At 42.4% G+C, this 22098-nt stretch overlaps 1 protein-coding gene and 2 long non-coding RNA genes across 3 annotated transcripts; 2 read left to right on the top strand and 1 right to left on the bottom strand.

Moving 5' to 3' along the window:
- Positions 1-5114: 5114 nt before the first annotated feature.
- Positions 5115-8200, top strand: LOC146656913 (uncharacterized). The gene is made up of 3 exons (XR_014914191.1): positions 5115-5254; positions 5364-5571; positions 6550-8200. It is a non-coding gene; the product is annotated as an uncharacterized LOC146656913 (long non-coding RNA).
- Positions 8201-10340: 2140 nt separating this feature from the next.
- LOC146656912 (uncharacterized) lies at positions 10341-12484 on the bottom strand. The gene is made up of 4 exons (XM_085425933.1): positions 11367-12484; positions 10905-11221; positions 10511-10696; positions 10341-10417 (listed from the first exon to the last, which is right to left on the bottom strand). Exons 1-4 carry the CDS (start codon positions 12002-12004, stop codon positions 10341-10343), a joined length of 1218 nt encoding a protein of 405 aa, XP_085282059.1. The 5' UTR covers positions 12005-12484.
- Positions 12485-19720: 7236 nt separating this feature from the next.
- LOC146656911 (uncharacterized) lies at positions 19721-22098 on the top strand. Its single transcript, XR_014914224.1, has 3 exons — positions 19721-19762; positions 20711-20745; positions 20982-22098. It is a non-coding gene; the product is annotated as an uncharacterized LOC146656911 (long non-coding RNA).

Genomic DNA, 22098 nt, shown 5'->3' with positions numbered 1-22098 from the left:
TCATTATTAATAACATTTACAGTACTGTGCAAAAGTCATGAGCCACACGCTGAAGTATTTCATTGGACATTATCTGTTTTTTTCCAATCCTTTTTAATCCAGTTCTTGTACCTGACCATTTTCTGAGTAATGTTTTTTGTTTGTTTGTTTGTTTGTGTAAACACTTTGCACTGACCATTATTGGAGAATTAAAAAGCACCTAATTCAAGGAATATGTGTACACATAACAGAAAACTTGGGAAAGAACCAATTTGAAATCTTTAAGCACTTTGTTACTAGCGGCCTGTCACAAAAACACATTTTGTATTGTGGCATGAATAAGGCACGGCGGGACCACGGAGCGACGTTCAGAGCCAACTTTATTTGATTCACGTCACACCACACCACCACCAACCCCTGAGTCCCCGTGTTTTAACACGGCGGGCGTGATTGCGGATGCCGTGCAGGTGCGTCCGCACGGCCCCGCAGACCACGCCCCACCACATACCCCCATCGCCCGATTGAGGCCGGGGAGCAATCTGGCCGAACCTCCTCCCCCCCCCCCCGCGAACTGGGGCGAGACTCGGCCCCTAAACATCGGCGCCCCAGCCCCTGACCAAGCGACGGGGAAGCGTCCGTTCTGGTGGCCGCCCGCGCATCCAGCGGCAACGGCGAAGCTGGTCCGGAGGTCGGCCGCGTAGCAAGCGGACACGGCCCCACAGGCATGGCCGTGAGCTCCTGCACACAGGCGGCTGGGCAGACGTCAGGCGCGCAGAATCGACTGGTGGCAGCGAGGCTGGACTAGCCAGCCCGCCGATCCCCGGCCTAGCGGGGCTGTCCCGCTCCTCTGCCTCCAACTCCGGCTGCACAGGCTGCCCTGGAGCAGGGACCTCCGTCTCCCCGCACAGCTGCTCCGCCACCGCCTCCGCCACTCCCGTTTGGAGCGGCTCCCCGCACTGCGCCTCCGCCCCCAGCAGGCACAGCCCCTCGCCCACCTCTGGGTGGAGCGACTCCTCTGCCTCCGGCAGGTGTAGACCCTCGCCCGCCTCGTCCTCGGCCTCCGATTGGAGCGGCTCCTCCACCGCTCCCGGCAGGAGCAGCCCTTCACCCGGCTGCTCCTCCTCCTCCGGCAGGCTCGGACCCCCGCGTGGCTCGTCCACCACCTCCGGCTGCCGAGGTGACCCACACGGCTCCTCCACCGCTTCACTGTCCTCGGGACACACTTGTGGGGGTGGCGCCCAGGCCCAGAGCAGCGCTGCCAGCTCTGCCATCTTCCCCAGGTGGCGTTCGCTCTCCTTCCGCAGCTCTTCCTGTTGGCGACGCACCTCCGCCGCCTGCTTCCGCTGGGTGGCCGCTATTTCGGCCACCCTCTCGGCCAGCTCTTTCCTTTCCTGGCTCTGGTAGGTACCCGCCATGCCGCCTCCTGGGTTTCGGCACCAATGTGGCATGAATAAGGCACGGCGGGACCACGGAGCCACGTTCAGAGCCAACTTTATTTGATTCACGTCACACCACACCACCACCAACCCCTGAGTCCCCGTGTTTTAACACGGCGGGCGTGATTGCGGATGCCGTGCAGGTGCGTCCGCACGGCCCCGCAGACCACGCCCCACCACATGTATAGTGTTTTTTTTTAATCTTGTTAATAAAATGTATACAAATGTGTGTGATTAATCACAATGTGTTAGTGTGTAATCACCCTGAGACATGCATGCCTGTCTGTAAGAGTCAGATCTAAAGCCACTTCTTTTTTTCTTTTTTTCTTTTTTTTTTGCCTGTCCCGTTTGGCTCTTTTGCCATCAGAATTGTTGTCTAAAGGCAAAGAAAGATGCCCAACGGATTTACTTTACCAAATTGACCATCCCAGCCTTGCCGTAATGGTCCATTTGATTCACCTTTTATTGTTTATTTTATTTTGGGGGAAAGAAGGGGAGAAAGAAAGAGGGAAAGAGAAACAGCTGAGAAGAGGGACGGGGGAGAAGGGCAAAAAACAAAAACCAACAGAATGAGCAGAAAAAAAAAAGAAATAAAAAATGCATATATCGATCACCTGGATCACCTGCTGAGAAAGAAAAAAAGAAAACAAGCAGAAGAGAACAAGAGTAATAGAATAAACAGCATCACAATGATATATGGGAATATGACAGTAAATACTAAATATTAAACATTATTGTGCAGCACATAAGATCAACAGAACACAGTGTGCTTTGAGGTAGGAGCCAAAAAGGGTGTAGTTTGTGGGTGTGATCACCCATGTGTACACCTGTGAGCATGGATGCGCTTGTTTTTTTTAAAAAGGTTCCTTCATGTAATGATCTGCTAGAGGGTGTGGGGGGGCCACAGCCCCGTCCTCCAGGGCATGAAGCAGGTATGGAGGAGATCAAAACTCCAGACATCCAGAGGCCCCCAGAACACAAGAGACCAAGGAAGACCAACAGAGGGGCAGCCGCGCCACTGTCCCAGAAAGAGCTGAGGAGAGTCCCAGATGAGGGCTCACTCAGCAGCCGCGGAGCAGAAGCCAGGGGGAGTTGCAGTGACGCGCCCGTGAGCTCCGCCGGCAGCCAGCCGTGCCTGAGTGACCGAGCCCCAGGCCGAGAGGCCGGGGGCACCCCACCTCCGAAGTGGCCCGAGCGAGCCCCAGGCTCCAGGCCCCGATAAGCGGCCGCCAAGGAGTGAGCCGGTGTGTACCTGGACGCCCATCCCCGGACACAAAGAACCACCAACGCACCGATGTCTGAGGGAGTCCGCCACTGGCAGGGGAAGTGGTGGTAGGGGGAGATAGGCCTCCAAACCTTGGAGGGCCTGAGATGTCCCCAGAGAGGTGGCGCCTGACACCCAACCTGACATATAGACACAGAAATACAGGCACACACATATACAAACATCCATTCCCACCCTCATGCTCTCATATGCACTTACTCCACACTCAACCAACGTGGAGACAGACATAAAGAGACGCTGTACACACGATCACACTCCCCAAGCGTACCCTACAAACCGGGTCTAGGTACCCTTGCCCCTGGAGGGGGAACTGCACCCAGACCCAGGTGGTATTACCCTTTTCCCTGCGGTGGGGGGAGGCAGACCGCCCCGACTCCGCAGCAGCAGGGAGGCCCCACACCCCAGACCGCAGTCGGACGGCCAACTCCTCCTCCTAGCCCCCCCCCCCCCCCCCCCCCCCCCGCTCCAGCAGGTCGCAGAGAATGGGGGTGAGAGAAGACTCCAAACCTCCCTCCACCCGCTCATTGTAGTGTTGATGCATGTGTGTTCTAAGGTGCATTTAAAACCCAGGAGGGCATGGAGCTACCTGCCAGAGAGCAGCAGGTAAGCGCATGGTCCCTCCTGCTAGCCCTCAATGTCTACCGGTATGTGTATTTAACCTTGAGAGCACTTTGTTACTAGCGGCCTGTCACAAAAACACATTTTGTATAGTGTTTTTTTTATTATCTTGTTAATAAAATGTATACAAATGTGTGTGATTAATCACAATGTGTTAGTGTGTAATCACCCTGAGACATGCATGCCTGTCTGTAAGAGTCAGATCTAAAGCCACTTGTGATTTGGAGATGCAGCCTGCAGATTCTGTCCAGATTATCCCAGCTCTCTTCACTATATATCCAGGCTTCACTTATCAAATCTGTAAAATTCAAGGCTGGTCCTTAAAAGTTCCCAACAATGCAAAAACTGCATAGCCACACAAGTCCCAGCGTTTCCCACCGCAGCAGCTGTGAAACGAAAGAGGAGAAAGGATGAATGAGTGTTTGCTTATCGGCTCTCCGCTCTCCCCCAAGCTGGCGTTGTTCTTGGTAGCCATGACAACGGAGATAGTCCCAGCTTTGTAAATACAGGCCCCAACACCCCAAAAAAGAAAAGAAAAGGATTGGGATTCCCTGCGCAGACCAGGAATCCCCCTAGCAGACTGAAGACACAGATAGGACCTGAACTCAGTGAGTGTGTTCGAGCCGAGGCTCGAACCAGGGCCTGTCTGTGCTTCAAGTTGCCAGGGGCCGGCAAGTGTTCTGCGCCACCTGCCGGCCGTGGAAGCCGTGCAAATTTGCTATATTTGACTTCTCTGAATATAAATTATTTTTGAAAAGGAAAACTAATAATTTTAATGTGAGGCAAAACATGTATGGTGCTCGATAAAGATGACACGCCGACTCACTTCTTCTTCTTTCTTTTTTTTGCAAAGTTTGTTTTCATATTAAACCAGTGTCAGTGACGTCATTCTATGCGACTACCACAGTAAAGGAAAAGCCTGGATCTGTACATCTTTTTCTTTTATTTTTGTTGTCTAAAACACAAAAATCGCGAAACAGTCAGCTCACAAAGTTGCAGGTTGGTGGCAATTTGGCAGAACAGCCAATGACTTAAAACATTTAAGTGCATATATCTTGCCACAAGACATGTGCGCTAAGCTAGCCAAATTAGTTTCTGTTAGCGAATCAAGTTCAAGCTCCTCACATATCATCATCCAGGGTACAGTCATATGCTCATGAGGAGATCCCACGCAGGTAACACTACGGCAGTGCAACAAGTTAAATATGCACACATTTTAAGCTATTTCCTAATATCTAACCATTATGATCAATGTTTGCCTGCAACCGACACAACCAACACAAATGTCATTGAAAAAAACAAAACCCTGTGATCACATGTTTCTGTTTTTCTAGAACAGAAGAAGCACAATTTAAAAAGCCAGTAGTAATAAACCTTTGTTGTTACTGCATGATTCGAATGAAGTACCTGAAGTCTGGCTGGAATAAGAAGTGGTAATCTGTGTACTGTGCTAGTGATCTGCATAATTCACCTCATCTGTTTGGATGGCAGAAGTCGGCTAACTACACAGCTAATTTCATCAGGCTGCTAATGAAACATCTAAAATGATAGATGGTTAACTACACAACGGAAGTAACAGCATTACAATCACTTGATTTAATTACATTTCCCCCCCAAACTTTTGATCCAAATTAGCAAAGTACTGCAGCCATCTGAACCTTCTAGGTGTTACATGTTACAGTGTTCCACTCTGGCCAGCTTTGAAAATGGAAAACTCTTTGCGTGGTTTACTCGGTTCTGTAAATAAGGCTCCTTTCATTTGTGAGACTGTATTCCACAGCCAGTTGTCTTCTCTCCCCTTTGGTCCGCCCTTACAAGGTGAAGGTGCTGCCCACCCATGATACCAGCAAGGTGCGTGCAAGTGGATCCGGCCTTAACACCACTGGAGCGCCCACCTCTCTGCCAGTGAAGGTCACCATTGATGCCAAAGATGCAGGTGAGGGACTGCTGGCAGTGCAGATCACTGTGAGTGCATGAACGTGGACCACACAATAATGTATTCAAAGCATTGATATTTAGGTAACAGTTTTTGTTTTCTCCTGAAGGACCCAGAGGGGAAGCCCAAGAAGCAGATATCTGTGACAGCCATGATGGGACCTACCTGGTGTTTTATGTGCCAGACATGACTGACAGATACACCACTCTCATTAAGTACGGAGGAGACAAGATCCCTTATTCACCCTACTGAATCAGGGCTCTGCCCACCGGAGATGCCAGCAAGTGCACTGTCACTGAATGTTGTCCAGTGGCCAGGTAGGACTCACTTCCTTGGTTGCTTATACACTTTTAGTTTTCTTTGAAAACGGCCCTTTAAGTCACTTGATCCATGACTTGAGCGAGCACTCTCCATTTGTTCATTTGATAGTTATTGTAGAAAAGATAAGAAATGATGCTTTAGTCTTTTTGTAAATTATAGTCAAACATACAATAAACTGAGGTATTCCCTTTGGTTAACAGAGCAATCCGATAATAAAAGTGGACAAAGCACATCGAGTTGCCACAAATATCTTTGTATATTACGCAGTGGGGCAAAAAATGAGGTGACCAAATACTTCTTTTCCACCATAATTTGCAAATCAGTTCTTTAAAACTCGGACAAGTTAGAGGTATACCTATGATGAAAATGACAGGCCTCTCTCATATTTTTAAGTGGGAGAACTTGCACAATTGGTGGCTGACTAAATACTTTTTTGCCCCACTGTATTTGATCCTGTCTCCCTCAATACTATTTAATATCTAAATGCTTGATTCATCATATTATAACAAATGTGCTGTTGTAGCTACTGACAGTGAGTTTGATTCCATTTTTTCCATCTACCAAAGAGAAATAATATCTCTTAGTGGCAGGTGGATCACACGTTGATTCTAACACTTTGCATATGACTGGGTAGGATGAGCATTTTATAAGCGCTTGTGTGGTTTTTGTTTATTTAAGGAAATACATCAGTTTCCCTTGTATTTTAAATTTGAGTGAAGATCCTAAATTGGCCCCCACTCTTCACTTTGAGAAAAGGCTAATCTGTCTTATCCCCACATGAGCACAGTCAGATATAATACAGGCTTTCACTCAGGAGCAGGAAGGCTAAAGGCTGTTTAATGTTTGATCTAACTGTGTCAGACATTTGCGTTCTCACGTGCATGGACAATATCTTGAAAACTTCAGAGCTGCAGTGCATGTGTAAAAGTGGTTAGAAAGCAGTGCTTTAACACAGGTTTTGTCTCTTTGCGTAGCTGCTCGGTCCATCCAGACTCCCCTCGATATACAACAGTGATGCCAGCAACTCAAATACAAGCTCTCTCCAAGTGATTCCTTCATCATCAACATCTGCATCCATGATCCATTAGCTCAACAGCAACATCTGTCAGCTGTGCATCCAACTCGGGGGAATCGCCTGCTGTGCTCAGCCAGTGGGCCGCAATTTCTGTGCCTTGTTGATGGCCTCGCTGTATCCTGTGCTGGAGAAAGCTGGTGAGGAGACACTGCTGGTGAGCCAGGCGGCGCTGAGCTCCATGTAGGACATCAGTAAGGCCTGTGGATACACTTCCCTCAAGGAACTGATCAATGAGAACTCTGACTACCTGCTTAATGACATATCACTCAACCTTCAGAGGCTCAGCCAGCATCCACAGGTAGTTATGAGGTGTTTTTGTTTTTAGCCCAGAATGGACACAGAAATGAGTGCTGGAGGGTTTACCCGATTTCCTTCTTTGTCTGCTTAAGCCTGTGCGTCCCTTTCAGTAAGTGATTTGAATCCACCTGACATTCAGAAGGTCGTGGTAGAGCATATCGTACGAAGGCAAGATGTCAAACACATCCAGTCCCAGGTTAGACTCCGTACCTTCTCCGGTAAGGTTCCCAGACCTAACAACAAAACTGATTATGACACGTGGCGCACACAAATTAACCTGCTCCAAAATGACCCCAGCATGTCCCCGCTGCAAATATCCAGAAAGATCCATGAGAGCCTGCTCCCACCAGCAGCTGATATAGTTAAAATGTGTGACTCACAGGTGCTATAGCGTACGGCCACAGCTTCACTCTGAGCTCCATCTCCATAGAGTGCAGACAGTGATATCTGATACTCCTTAAGACACAGGACAACAGTTTATTGAGATATTGTATTTTTTATTTCATAATATGTACTCCAACAACTCAATAGTTCTTCCCCACCTGCCTCAGGTCGCCTCCACTTAGGGAGATCCACTTAATGAGGTAAGAAACATCATCATCATCTGCAGCTTCCCAGCGCACCGTGATGTCACTGTCTGAGAAATTAGTTATCCTAAGGTCTGAAGGAGGAGGCACCTTCACTAGAAGAAAAGAATAATGTGTATGGGAATTTTTTAAAAATGGGAAAGCTACATCTTTATATCTTTCATTATTAATAACATTTACAGTACTGTGCAAAAGTCATGAGCCACACGCTGAAGTATTTCATTGGACATTATCTGTTTTTTCCAATCCTTTTTAATCCAGTTCTTGTACCTGACCATTTTCTGAGTAATGTTTTTTGTTTGTTTGTTTGTGTAAACACTTGTTTGTTTGTTTGTTTGTTTGTTTGTGTAAACACTTTGCACTGACCATTATTGGAGAATTAAAAAGCACCTAATTCAAGGAATATGTGTACACATAACAGAAAACTTGGGAAAGAACCAATTTGAAATCTTTAAGCACTTTGTTACTAGCGGCCTGTCACAAAAACACATTTTGTATAGTGTTTTTTTTTAATCTTGTTAATAAAATGTATACAAATGTGTGTGATTAATCACAATGTGTTAGTGTGTAATCACCCTGAGACATGCATGCCTGTCTGTAAGAGTCAGATCTAAAGCCACTTCTTTTTTTCTTTTTTTCTTTTTTTTTTGCCTGTCCCGTTTGGCTCTTTTGCCATCAGAATTGTTGTCTAAAGGCAAAGAAAGATGCCCAAGCAAGCTTTGAAATAATATGTTACAAAAGTGTGAAACTGCGACATGAAATTTGATTTGAAAATGAAATTCATCCTGATCAGGAGCTGTTATGATCTAAATGGTGTTCTAGATCCAGTAAGCATTCATTCAACTTGTATGCAGCAAAATTAAAAATAAGTTACCACATGTTGTTTTTTAATTTGGTAAATAATTGATAAAATGTTAAAAGTACTGGTCGTACCTTAGCCACATGTTTTTTCTGTGTCCTGAGCTACAAGGTTTCTGGACAGGGTATTTTGCTATTATGTCAACTGTTCTTGGGGTAACTCTTCATCCTTGTCCTCTGATTGCTGTATTTGGGATTCCTGTTCGCTCACTTACACTTGATTCCACACAAAAGGATATTATAGCCTTCACATCCCTATTAGCGAGACGTCTAATATTGTTGCATTGGAAGTCTGTTAAGTATCCTACTGTTTCCCGGTGGCTTGAAGATGTCATGTTTTTTTTAAAACTTGAAAAAATTAAATATACGTTGAGAGGTTGCACAGCCAAATTTTTTCACAAGTGGCAACCCTTTATCTCTTATTTTGCTAGTCTAGAGGTATTGCCTGTTTAAATCTACTTTTGTTACTGTTATATTCCTCTAATATGTTTGATGGTTGTGTTGATCTGTGTGGGACTGGGGGGCGTTGTGGTTTGTTTGTTCATATATATATATATATATATATATATATATATATATATATATATATATATATATATATATATATATATATATATATATATATATATATATATATATATATATATATATATATATATATATAGCACTTCAGATACTGCAGGAGTCTGACTCCGTCTGTCTTTTCTTATATATATATATATATATATATATATATATATATATATATATATATATATATATATATATATATATATATACATATATATACATATATATACACATACATATATATACACATACATATATATACACATACATATATATATACACACACACACACTTAGGAAAATGAAGAAAGGTTGACTGTATTTCGGTAACTACTTACAGAAAAAGATTGATGAGCAGAAAAAAAGAAACAAACTTTAATTGTTTCTGATTAGAAGCTGTACAATCCAGACTGACTTTAACAAATGTGCTATAGGCTCACCTGGAAAATAGTGAGCTTTAAAAGACTGATTTTGTTCCAAAGGCTTGCACAGACCTCAACCAATCCTAAGGCTAATTAGCACGGCTAGAATTTTAAAAACATTTGTTAAATGATGTCATTGCTAACATATACCTGTTTTAGAGCATGGTGAGTAGCGAGAATGCAAAGTTATTGTTACCTCTAAAAAGAAAAATGTGAAGATGTGATATTAGCATGAGCTATATAGTATCTCCAAAAGTTGATTCTGTTCATCTGGACTTTACGTTTTGTGGGAAAAACGTTTCGTCACTCATCCAATTGACTTCTTCAGTCTCAGCTGACTGCAGGTTTCCCCAATCTTATAAACAGTGCATGTATATGGTTACCTGCCCCCTTGCAAAACTTTGCTAGACCCGTCCCTGCACAGTTACCAGCTGTCAGTAAAAAAGGATCCTGATGTTATTTGTCTCTCAGAAACAGTTCATAACTTCCCTTCAACTTATTCATGTCACCTAAAAGGTAAACCTGTTTCTCCATCACCTGTTCAGCTCTGATGATTCAGTAAGGACATCTCCTGGTTTCATCTTCACGTTTCCCTCTCACCATATATCCAAACCGATATCATGACCAGCAGCTGTTACAGCTGTGGCTCCAGCCAACATCAGCTGATACTAGAAAGTAATATTAAATAAATTCTAATAGCAGCTGATCAAGTTTTAACCTGCTGCTGTTGTTTAGAGCGACCACCGCTGGTTTCCTCTTTCTGGCTCGAAATGCGCGATAAACAAACAAGAGAGAAAAGCGATCAGCTGATCATTGATCAGTTTCATCATTTAAGTAGCAACAGGAGAGAGAGGGAGAGAGAATGGGAGAAGAAGAGGCAGCTGGCCACGTAAAGACACAGAAGAACTCCAGCTTTGTGTATTTTTTTTTCATTCAAGCTGGACATTCAAGCACACTTTACTTTCTGAACCTTTTGTTCAGTTTCAGCAAGAGCTGGTTTTCTAAATTAACAGAGGCAATCCGACTTCGTTTGGCTGTGAAGAGTAGACCAGCACAGCTAAAAAGTCGTTCACACGCAGCAGAAGCAGGCAGAGCTGTCTTCAGTTTAAGAGAGAGGTTTTTGATACCTGAGAAGGAGTGCAGCAGCTCCATGGTGTCTGTGGCACAAGCAAGGTAACCATCAAGCTCAACTGCACTTTGCAGCCTTCTGGAGATTGGTCTGGAGAAGAATTCATCTTCATCAGATGACTCTCTTTGCTGATCCTCACTCTCATGCTCTGTCGTTTCAAGATGTTGTTTGATGTATGTCAAGGCTGTAATTGCAAGTAGATAACACAATTTTGTTATTTAAATTTCAGTGATTATTCCTGAACACAAATTTAAAAACGGCAAATTCTCAAAAAGGATTGTTTAGTATTCGGGACAGACCATCAATAACTTACAATGTATTAGGTGAAATACTCACTTAAGCATGTGTTCAAATGTAAAAATACACAAAAATGGGATCACATGAATCCTTACCAGCCTCTGTTACATCTGCTCTGTCAGTCCAGGAAGTCTTGAACTTGGGTAAGAGGACTGCAGCTGCAGCCAACTCTGGATCCTCCATCATCGCTCCAAAACGCTTTTGAAGGCCATTTTGCAGGACTCTGATGAGTGGCACGCATGTCTTGCTTGATGTCTCCAGCCTGCTAAGTTTGAACAGTAGTTGTTGGATTACTGGCAGGAGCCATCCCATAAAGGAAGTGGACTCAGACTGAAGAATGTTTGAAGCTTTCACCAGTGGCTTCATGGTGGTACAGTACTCCCTAAGGAATGCAACTTCTGCAGGACTCAACCTGTAAGACACAACAACAAAACCCACCATGACTATAACAGGGATCTTCTGATTTAATATTAAGAGTCTGCTCACGTTTTTAACCATCCATTAAGGAAAATTCACAAGATTTGCAACCATATTGGTAGGTGTCCAATTTTACTCACATTTTCACCTTGAACTCCTCACAAATGCTCCTGATGGCATTTTCCCCCTTCTCATCAATGATGCGTATTATCCTTTCAATGGCAAGGTAGGTTGAATTCCATTGTGTTGCATTGGGACGAATGATCTGTAGCTCACACTTGTCCTCTACCACTTCATTAGCCAAATGAGATCGGCCAGTTTTGTTCCAAATGGCCTGGCATTTTGCAAAGCATGCACGGGAGAGCCTCTCGTAGGTTTCATTCATGCTCTCTGCTAGGGCAGCATCAGATGTTGCCACAAGGTTTAGCAGGTGACATGCACATCGCTGATGAGACGGGAGTTGATACTCCAAACCAGAGTCTTCATCAAGAATTGCACTTGCCTCATGGTAGTCAATATGGTCAGTCAGGTCAATAGTTTCTGGGTCTGTTTCATCTTCAGCTTCATCTGCATCATTTTGTGCCCCAAACAGTGGATCCAACTTTGTCAAGGCCTTCCACATATCAGTTGTGGTTCTTACAACTTTGCCTCTAATCTTGTATTGGCAATGGATATCATCAAGCGCACCAGCAAGCATGTCAAATGTGTGAGACCCTCTCAATCTTTTGCATGCTGGTGCTACAGATCTTCTTTCCAGGGACTCTTCCTCCAATGGCATGTGACTCCAAGGTAACTTTTCTGATGAGCTGACCAACAATCAGTAGTGGTAGCAACAAATTTGACTTTATCCAATGCTGCAACCAAAGTCATCTTCATGTGATCAGCAGCTTCACAGATTCTGGCACGGACAGTGGGTCTGGAGAGGACTTTGGCTTGAGGTTGTAATGTGGTAACCAATTCTTTGAAAGATGGCTGTTCTACCACTGCAAATGGCTGTAGACCCTCACATATGAAATTGATGACAAGCATGTCAACAGTTGCTTGTGGAACATGTTTGTTTGCAGCTCTCAACATCAGGTCTGGTAACTTGGCTTGTGTATTTGCTGAGAGCTTGTTTGGTGTGGCTGTGGCCTTTCGCTGACGAGATGTTGATGCCACAGTGATATTGTACTGCTCAATCTTCGATGGATGTTTCCTCTGTAGAGATAAATATTATCATACGTCAGGTTCATACATTACTTCATAACATCACTGTGATTAACACTACAGGAAAACATTTTTAAAACATCATTCAACTAGACATGAGCTAATCTTTGATTGTTTAGCATAGTATAAAAGAGTGGTGAATTTGGTCAAATCTTGCAGATATATTGCTGTATTTATTTACAAATGTAAACCAATTTTGAACGATCATTGCGAAAAACATGAATTTCTGTATACATTCCAAGTTCTGTAATCTGTATACTATCTGTAAAAAGAGTATCGACCAATGTATCAGTATCTAAATTTTTAAGTCCTTTTTATCAGTATCACCCTAAAGTTTTCAGTATTAGTCAGGTTCTAAAAATACTAAGAGAGCAAAATATGTGTATATAGCAAATGTAATTTAAGGAAAGGGATCACATACACAAAAATGCTGCCCATACAGCTAACAAATAAAAACAATCCACATTATGTTCTTTAAAAAAAAATATCATATTGGGAAACATATAACCCTACTGATTAAAACCCACGTCACTATGATAGACCTATATCAGGCCAATCCGGTTGTTCAGTGATGACGCCACGAATCCTACTTCCGGGTCTAAAGTAGTCTGCGTTTAATATGGCTTTTGTGTTGTTAACATGTTTAATGTTATGTATTTTCTTCTATTTGATCTCAAAAGAAAGGGAGGTCAACAGGGATCACTGACTGTCAGTGATCCCTGTTGACCTCCCTCGGCTTTTATTACCGCTAATCATTTATTTAAGCTCAGTTTTTAAAACCTTAGGATGTAACTACAGCCCAGCCCATGCAGCAGTATATGAATGACTAACCTCGTATTTTGGATGGATTATCTCAGTTGTTCTCCTCGCGTATAGGTGTAACGGAGAAACAGCCAATCAAATCGCAGCTTTTCGGGCATTGGAAAAAAATGGGGTTTTTTTTACACTGAACTGTCTGAGCGCGGGTTCGAGTCCTGGTTGGGACAAAGGTTGTGTTACATTATCAAAAGTTAAACACCATTTTCAATTTACTTATTGTGGATAACATTTATTTTTCACTTTGCTTTTAATTTTTATTTCATTATCATTTTATTTAGATTATATAGTGTTATGGCCTGTGGAGCAATTTTTCTGCATTACGTACCTATACTGTCATAACTCAGACTGTATCATGACAGTCTTGAGATGATACATACCAGACATATAGTCTACAATTATGCAGACATCCAACTTTTAATAAAAAGACTAAAGCTAAAACTATAATACAGATACATTCTGATGACATAGAAAATGATGCTTATACATAATTTAAACAAGGCATGTCTGTAATAAGTCATCTGTCTGCTTCCTGGTGGCTGTTAGTTTATATCTATTCATTTTCCAGCACAAACTCAGTACTGACATCATTACTTTATTCCAGTCATGCTCTTGCCAGCCTCCACTCTGCATGCTTTAAATCTGTTGCTCTTCTGCTTCTACCATTCTGTGTTTCAGATCCTCAGCTATGCAGCCCGCCTCCTCTCCTTTCTCCTCCTCACCGTGGTCACTCAGAACCCTGTCCCAGCCTCCATCTTCATCACTACCAGCATTTTGACTCTGGGGTGTGGCTTATGCAAAATCCTGTCACTGCTGAGATTTCTTCTGCTATGATGGGTCATTGGAGTCTAACTGCCTAACAGTTACATTTATTTCTGTATCTCAATAAATCATGTTCGGTTTTTCCACATGATCTCTCCTTATTGAACTGCTTTGGTAGATAAGCTTCAAGCCAGAAAGCAACAATACCTAAACCAAAAATATTATCATCAGAAGTGAGAAAGTGTCTGGACTATCTCCAGCTGTGTTGCATGTATTAAAGATAACTTCAGACACTGTCTGGTTGTCATGTCTGAAACAGGCTGTATAGTCACACAGATAAAAGACAGCAGTCATGTTTCTAATATTACAAATCAACCAGAAAGATTATAAAGATAAAAGCTGTGAGACCCCACTAGAGAAAGGATGGCTTGTTATCATTACATGAAGTGATTTAGAAATAATATGTAAGCTTTCAGGGCTGCACTCATAGCTTTTTAAAACTGATTACCTGATGGTGAGCACACACAGGTATATAAACATACAGGTGAACTCTAAGAGGTTATAAAGAAGAGAGCTGTGCTGCTATTTTTACAGAACACAATTTATTCACATTTTTATATTTACAATCAGTTTTTATTTATATAAACAAAATAAACATTACAAAAGTAGAACAAAACTATCTTATGTACAATATCAACAGTTTCTCCCCTATTTCCTCTTTTCTTCCACCCATCTTTGTCTCTCTGCCTCGTAGAAAGGAGACTCCTGAATCTCCTTCCAGGTGCTCTTGGCTCGTGAGCCAAAGCCAACCAGCTGATCATCCTCAGAGGCTTCTGCAGCAACACTCACTCTGCTGGTCTTGCAGTTCAGAAGAGTCTTTATCTCTGTAAAGCTGAGGGCATACTGTACAAATGAATGCAAGCTCTCCTTGCCATGCCCTTCTTCCACAGAGGTCCCTGCAGCCTCTTCCTTCTGGAGATCTTTGATCAGGTACATGGTGTACCCGACATCATTCCCCAGAAGCCACCGGAAAGATTTCCCTTTATACTTTCCAAACTGCAGAATGTACTCTCCCTGCACTTCCTTCATGTCAGACTCATCCCCTCCTCTCTGATAGATGACAGTCAGAGCATTCTGATGTACAACATCATCCCTCACAGGTGCAGACTTGTCCTGCAGTTTGGGGTCATTTTTAATCCGTCGAGCTTCTTTTGACGGGTCCTGGAGAAGGTATCCAAGTGGCCCCTTGCGGAACAACCACAGAGATTTTCCCTGGATATGGCGCAACTTTCTTCTGCATCTTGACAAGCAGTGAAAAAATAAACAATTATATTAAACAAAATTGATTCCAAACACAAACAAAGACATTTCAGGTTATAATCTTGCTGCTGGGTTTACACAGCAGGATGCAGGAGAACAATAACGAGACTCAATTTGAAAGAACATTGACAACATTTGGGATAAAAGTGTTTTTTCCTCCAGGTATAACAAACTGTTCTGTCTGTAAATAAAAACCTTTCATGGTTGAATGATTATTGGCATATCTGCAAAATTTGTGGTAACTGCTTAGTAGTCATGGCACATAAGAATTGCTGGTAGATTAACAACATATATGTATTTAAGCTATCGTGTTTATTCATACACGAGTGGGCATTGCTCATGTTAGAGATATCAAAACAGATTTTCGCATTGATAAGGTGACTGACCATTACAACATGAAAGCAATACATTTTCTTTTAAAGCAGGTTCAGTCATTTAGCATGTCATCTCATAACAAGACACTTATTGGTTATTTAATTGTACCACATTATAGTAATGTCAGTGTCACAGCAGTCGGAAACCTACAAAGTTTATTTAATGGCAAAACACGTCAATGAAACACGTAATTTATTTAAGGATCACGTTCATTCATTTTTTACCGTGCCACTTTACAACAGCAGATAAACTCCCACCGTCTTTAACTGAGCGATGGATGCTTCGTAAATGCAATCGCAACACGCCTATTACCTGTAATATACACCTGTAAATGTATTCTGTTTGGTTTACTGTTATTTCAAACGACGTTTCTTACCTTTGATCAATGAATGAGGAGCGTTGGGATGTGTTGCGAGCGTTGAGTTACTTGTTTTCTCTCCCGAAACGTAAAAGAGGAGATTTTTTAAAAGTGCCGCCGCATCTCAAACTCGTTACAGCGCCGGAAGACCGTAGTGGCCAAAAATATATTACATCCGTAGTGGTTTAGCACTACCATAGAGAATGAATGGGAAACGGTTTAGGCCGTTTAGCTAAACAATCCCAGGCTCCCGCGCGACAAACGTCACTGCTGTTTAGTTTTCTGTCTTCATTTATGTTGGAAGTGATAGCAGAGCTGTACGTTTTAACTTGTTTCCAAAACCCCGCAGTCAGGACATGTTATATTGTATTTAGATAGAAGCTAGCGAGCTAACTCCCTGCTAACTTCTAACTCCGTTAAATGTCATAAATTCCGTTTTCATGGATGCCTGGATGTTAAACTCAATTGTTACACCTGGTAGAGCAGAACGCTGATCATTTTATTAAAGATGAAAGACTTTAGACAGTTTTTCAACTCTCAGTAATGCCATAGTGATCGTTTGATATATGGACCTGCAGCGGAGTTTAGACCCAGACACGGCTAGTGACGTCAGACTGAACAATCGGATAGTTCTATCACGTGCACGTGTACACGTTGACAACCGTAACCATGGTCGCCGAGGGTATTTAAATGCTGCACAAGGTTCCAAACGTCCGTTTACACTTGCTCGTGGACTTGTTTCGACCTGCTCCAACCTCAGCCTGTGGAAAGCTAAGTTTTGCAAAACATTTTACTAAAAGCGGATTTAATTTGAGAGCACAACAAGTACTTCATCTGTGGATCGTTTGTACTTGTTTTTGTTTTTCAAGTTTGAAGATGGCTCGCCGTGCCCATACGGTAAAAAAATACATTTTTCCTGGCCAAAATATATTTCAAATATATGGTAAATATATTTTGTATTTGTGATGCTCCAAAAAAATATATTTTTGAAATTGAAAATGTATTTCTTTCAAACCAAAATACATTTCAAAACATATTTTAGGGTGAAGAAAATACATTTCCAACCTTACAGTAGAATGTATATCAAAGTATCCTTTATTTAAAATATATTTAGTGCAATAATGATGATAATGATAACAATACTAAAAGTAACATGTTTTATGCACATCTGCAAAAAACAGTTGGATTCAAACAAAACAGAGTCAAAGGTCTATCACGAATTAGGTTGTTTATTCATTTGCTTACAGTATTTCACATTACACAATATCTCACTATAATGTAGCGTTCATTGACTTTGAAATTATCTGTCAGTGATACAGTAAACAAGATACAACAACTGCTATGTACACTTTAGTTTTTGACAATATATACAATTTAGTATTTAAAGGAACACACTCCACTGTTTTGGAAATAGGCTCATTCTCCATCTCCCTCAGAGTTAAAAATGCAGCGTCTTCTTTCTAGATCCGTACGTTAATAGGGCTCTGGAGCGTGATCTTACGGGATGGGGCGTAGCCACGATTTTTGGTCAAGGCGCCATATTAGCAGGCCAAACAAATGCTTGCTGTGTGGTCGGTTGTAATGTTAGATTGCACTACCGACAAAGGAATAAGCTTGAAAACAGGCTCTCTTTTCATTGTTTCCTCACCTGGAAACATCATGAGGGAGCTTATGTGTTGGATGTTACCAAAAGAAGGCGTCTAGCCTGGATAGCAGCTGCGAGACGAGCTGATATTCAGTTCTCTACCAGCCACAGATATCTGTTGGTGTGCTCCAGTATTTTCATTCAGGTAAGTTCTAAATAAGTTCATATTATTATTTATAGCCTGTTAATTTTATTTTCAATAGCACAAACTTAGAACAAACATGCAGAACTACCTTCTATTTATAGAGTTGCTAATTATTTGGCATTATTGCAACAAACCAGCCTATGAAATGAATGAAACAAATCCTGACTGGGTTCCAACACTACACATGGGGCACTACGAAATCCCTGCTTCAAACTACATGCTACATACCACCATGCCAATCAGATTACTTCTTCCATGTGTGGGTAAAAAGGTGACCTTCCTGGATAAGATGGCAAAGGTTTGCTGCGTTTTGGTGAACATGTGCCCCAGTGTGGTAGTAAAACCAGGGAAAAATGCTCTTGTTAAATACTTTTAAGTCTTGTGCTGTTTATGTAGTGATAAGTTTTCAAAAGAGACAGTAAATTACAGAATGCTAGTAGTGGGTGATATTATACAAATGCTGTCATGATTTTATGTGAACATTTTGTCATTTGTAAACTATACATAACATTTTTTCTACATTGTAACTGATGTGATGTTCGACAAAGTGCTTTTAATTAAAAATAGGCAAACATTTCTTTGTTTCTTTATTCAACTTTTGAACAGTGGTATTTAGTAAGTACATATTCAGTAAATGCAAAGTATTTACATGGCCCCCTAAATTAAAACATTATGGGTTATTCAGAACAGAACTATGCTTGGAAAAATATTGTCCCATCAGTTGATCCAACTCCTCCACAGTAGCAGGTGGAACTTTTCTTTTTTGAGGATGGCTTCTTTTACCTGTCACAACGAATGGTCTGTTTATGTTTTGATCAAGAACCTTTTTTTGGGCAGCTGAAGAGGAGAAGTCTATCTTATGGCCAACCTCTGGCTGTATCTTGGTCATATTACCCAGCAAAACCCAGTATGCAGGTTCATCTGTAACAGTCCTTGTGCCACAGATCCTCACTGTTGCTTCTACATTAAACAGAAGAGCAGTGACATGGCTGCAAGTCTCCACGACTCTAGTCATACAGCTGCAGTGGGCGGCTTCAACCTTCCCTGTGATGCTCACAATGACCTGTGGCTGCAATGCTGCAATTCAGTCTTTAAGAGTGCAGGACCTAAAACACACACAGACAAAGTTCATTTAAAGACAAGAACTTTAATAAGCCAAGTCCGACACAAATGTGTTTTATTTACTTTCAAATCCATTTATCATAAATGTAACAAATAAAGTGTTTTTATGTATCCATCTATAGAATGCTGCATGTTATATTCTAAATCTGCATGTTTCTTTTTAGAAACCTATCAGCAAAAAATGAACCTAAAGTATGTAATGAATGTATTTTTAGTGACACAGGACACAAACAAGGAAGCAAATCAAATCAAATCACAAATCAAATCACTTTTTATTGTCACATCACATGTGCAGGTACATTGGTACAGCACATGTGAGTGAAATTCTTGTGTGCAAGATGTGTAATTAGGATTATTTATAATAAATATGAATTAATTAGGGAAATTTCTTTAACCATAAAGAATAACTAAATCCTTCAGGACAATGTCACATCAATGCACTGAACTCACTATGTTATCCCTCTAACAGAGCCTCTACATGTTCTCACTGTAATTTCCCCCTCACGAATGAATTTTTACTAGCACTAATTTGAATGTTGGGGGGAATCAAACGCATTTTACTCGCAGTACTCAAGCTGACTTACCTTTGCTTGAATGACGGCGTACTCACAACGTGGAGGCTTACATTTTAAATATATAAATATATTTTAAAATGTATTTTAGCACATATATTTTTTGGCCATTTTTTGTATATTTTGAAATATATTTCAAAATGTATTTTAAAATATATTTTTTTACCGTATGGGTGGACCCGGACTCCCCGACTGTCACCTGGACTTCGCTGCAGGTACGTTTGAAAATTTCTTTAAATGTAAATTACTGTAATAATTTAACAAGTTCCAGTGTGAATATCAAGTTCTAACGTGATCAAATATGTGTATTCCAAGATTGTTTCCCGTAAATTGTTTGTATGTTTTAAATTTTCCGGGAGAGGTGTAGAAATTATTAACGACTGGTGTATGAATATGAAAAAAGGTGTTACTTTGATTTGAAGGCTTCAAATTTGACACTTTTCTTTAAAATGAAATGGTTAAAAATAGCTTAATGGACTAAAATTTGTAAAATGCCCAAAAATCAGTTTCTGTGGTAACGGCATCTTCAAGATGTCATGGCGTCAGAACACGCAGGCGTAAACACACAGATCCAGGTCCCCTCCTGACATCCTTTTCTTCTCCGGATCAAAGGCTTTATTGACATAAACTATATTTTTTCTCTGCTGCAAAAAACAAAGATAGCAGATAGCTTTTCTTCAAATTCTTTAATTCTCAATCGCTTTTGCAACTTTGTACTTTTGTATTACTTGCAGCAACAACTCCACCTCATTGTTAGTCCATTTAAAAAACTCGTCGCTTTTCCTTTTCATTTTCCTGCACGTTTCAAAGAGCCGGAAAGTAAATAAACGGCAGACAGAAATGAGGCAGGTCCAGTCACCTTGCGTTTCACGCATGCGCAGTACTGGAACGTAAGCGTTTTCGGCCGTTTCAATGTGGACACACAACTCTGTGAAAACGGTAGTTTGGACACGAGCATTTTCAGACAAAAACGCCTTTTTCAAATTGATCCGGGCTAGTGTGACGTAAGATCACAGGCCGTTCCAATGACGTCACCAATCACCACACTTCAAAGCACAAAGCCTGCGTTGTCACAGTAACGCATTCTGCGATAGGAGGTCATATATAGGAGTGAACTTGACTCTCACACAGCCTTAACTGTCTGCCTGTCCTCATGTCTGCAGTGCTGCTGTCTCCGGTCACCCTGCATGTTTCTAAGGTTAGTTTTCTCCATATTTATATTGTTCTTGTAGTTTTTGTCCTCTGGTTTTTGTCCTTGAGGTTTGAATATACATGTCAAATCAAATCAAATCACTTTTATTGTCACATCACATGTGCAGGTACATTGGTACAGTACATGTGAGTGAAATTAATGTTGAAGTTCCAGTTGTGAAGCTGAGGTGTCTATGAAGTGTTCAGCAGTCTGATGGCCTGATGGAAAAATCTGTCTCTCAGTCTGCTGGTACGGGACCGGATGCTGCAGAACCTCCTTCCTGTGGGAAGTAGTCGGAACAGTTTATGGCTGGGGTGACTGGAGTCCTTGATGATCCTCCCCGCTTTCCTCAGGCAGCGCTGTGTGTGTGTGTGTGTGTGTGTGTGTGTGTGTGTGTGTGTGTGTGTGTGTGTGTGTGTGTGTGTGTGTGTGTGTGTGTGTGTGTGTGTGTATGTATGTATGTATGTATGTATGTGTTTTTTGTCCTCAGATTAGGTTTGAAGTGTCTGTGTGGTGCAGCTGGTCTGGTCTGTCTCTGTACAGTCGAGGCTGCACCCACCTATAAAAGGTGGAGGCTCGCCAGGACATGCACACCTCACAAGTTCCCGGCTCTCTCGACTCTGTTGAAGACGGGTTTCTTGGAGAAGGGGAGGGCAGTGAGGCACAGTCCCCCGTCCCCCGACGCCCCTCGCGATGCCCCTCCGTCTTCGACTAACCCTCTGCATAGGAGCCGTGAGAGCCAGGAACTTGTGAGTTTTGTATGTCCACTCAGGCATCCTTCATACCTGGTCTGTAGGAAGTTCCTGTCAGAAGGAGGGGGCACCGCGAGGGCGTCGAGGGGCGGAAGGCGGTGCCTTAGTGCCTTCCTCCTTCTGACATTGTAAAGGAACCCTATTTTTTTAATGGTAAGGTGTGTGTGTGTGTGTGTGTGTGTGTGTGTGTGTGTGTGTGTGTGTGTGTTTTGTACTCAGATTAGGTTTGAAGTGTCTGTGTGGTGCAGCTGGTCTGGTCTGTCTCTGTACAGTCGAGGCTGCACCCACCTATAAAAGGTGGAGGCTCACCAGGACATGCACACCTCACAAGTTCCCGGCTCTCTCGACTCTGTTGAAGACGGGTTTCTTGGAGAAGGGGAGGGCAGTGAGGCACAGTCCCCCGTCCCCCGACGCCCCTCGCGATGCCCCTCCGTCTTCGACTAACCCTCTGCATAGGAGCCGTGAGAGCCAGGAACTTGTGAGTTTTGTATGTCCACTCAGGCATCCTTCATACCTGGTCTGTAGGAAGTTCCTGTCAGAAGGAGGGGGCACCGCGAGGGCGTCGAGGGGCGGAAGGCGGTGCCTTAGTGCCTTCCTCCTTCTGACA

This window comes from Rhamphochromis longiceps, linkage group LG12 (assembly GCF_057381845.1).
Source record: "Rhamphochromis longiceps isolate RC_006_pf linkage group LG12, R_longiceps_female_GT1.1, whole genome shotgun sequence".
Lineage (NCBI taxonomy): Eukaryota > Metazoa > Chordata > Actinopteri > Cichliformes > Cichlidae > Rhamphochromis > Rhamphochromis longiceps.
Note: the sequence above shows the minus strand (reverse complement) of the source record. Positions and strands in the feature narration are given on the sequence as shown.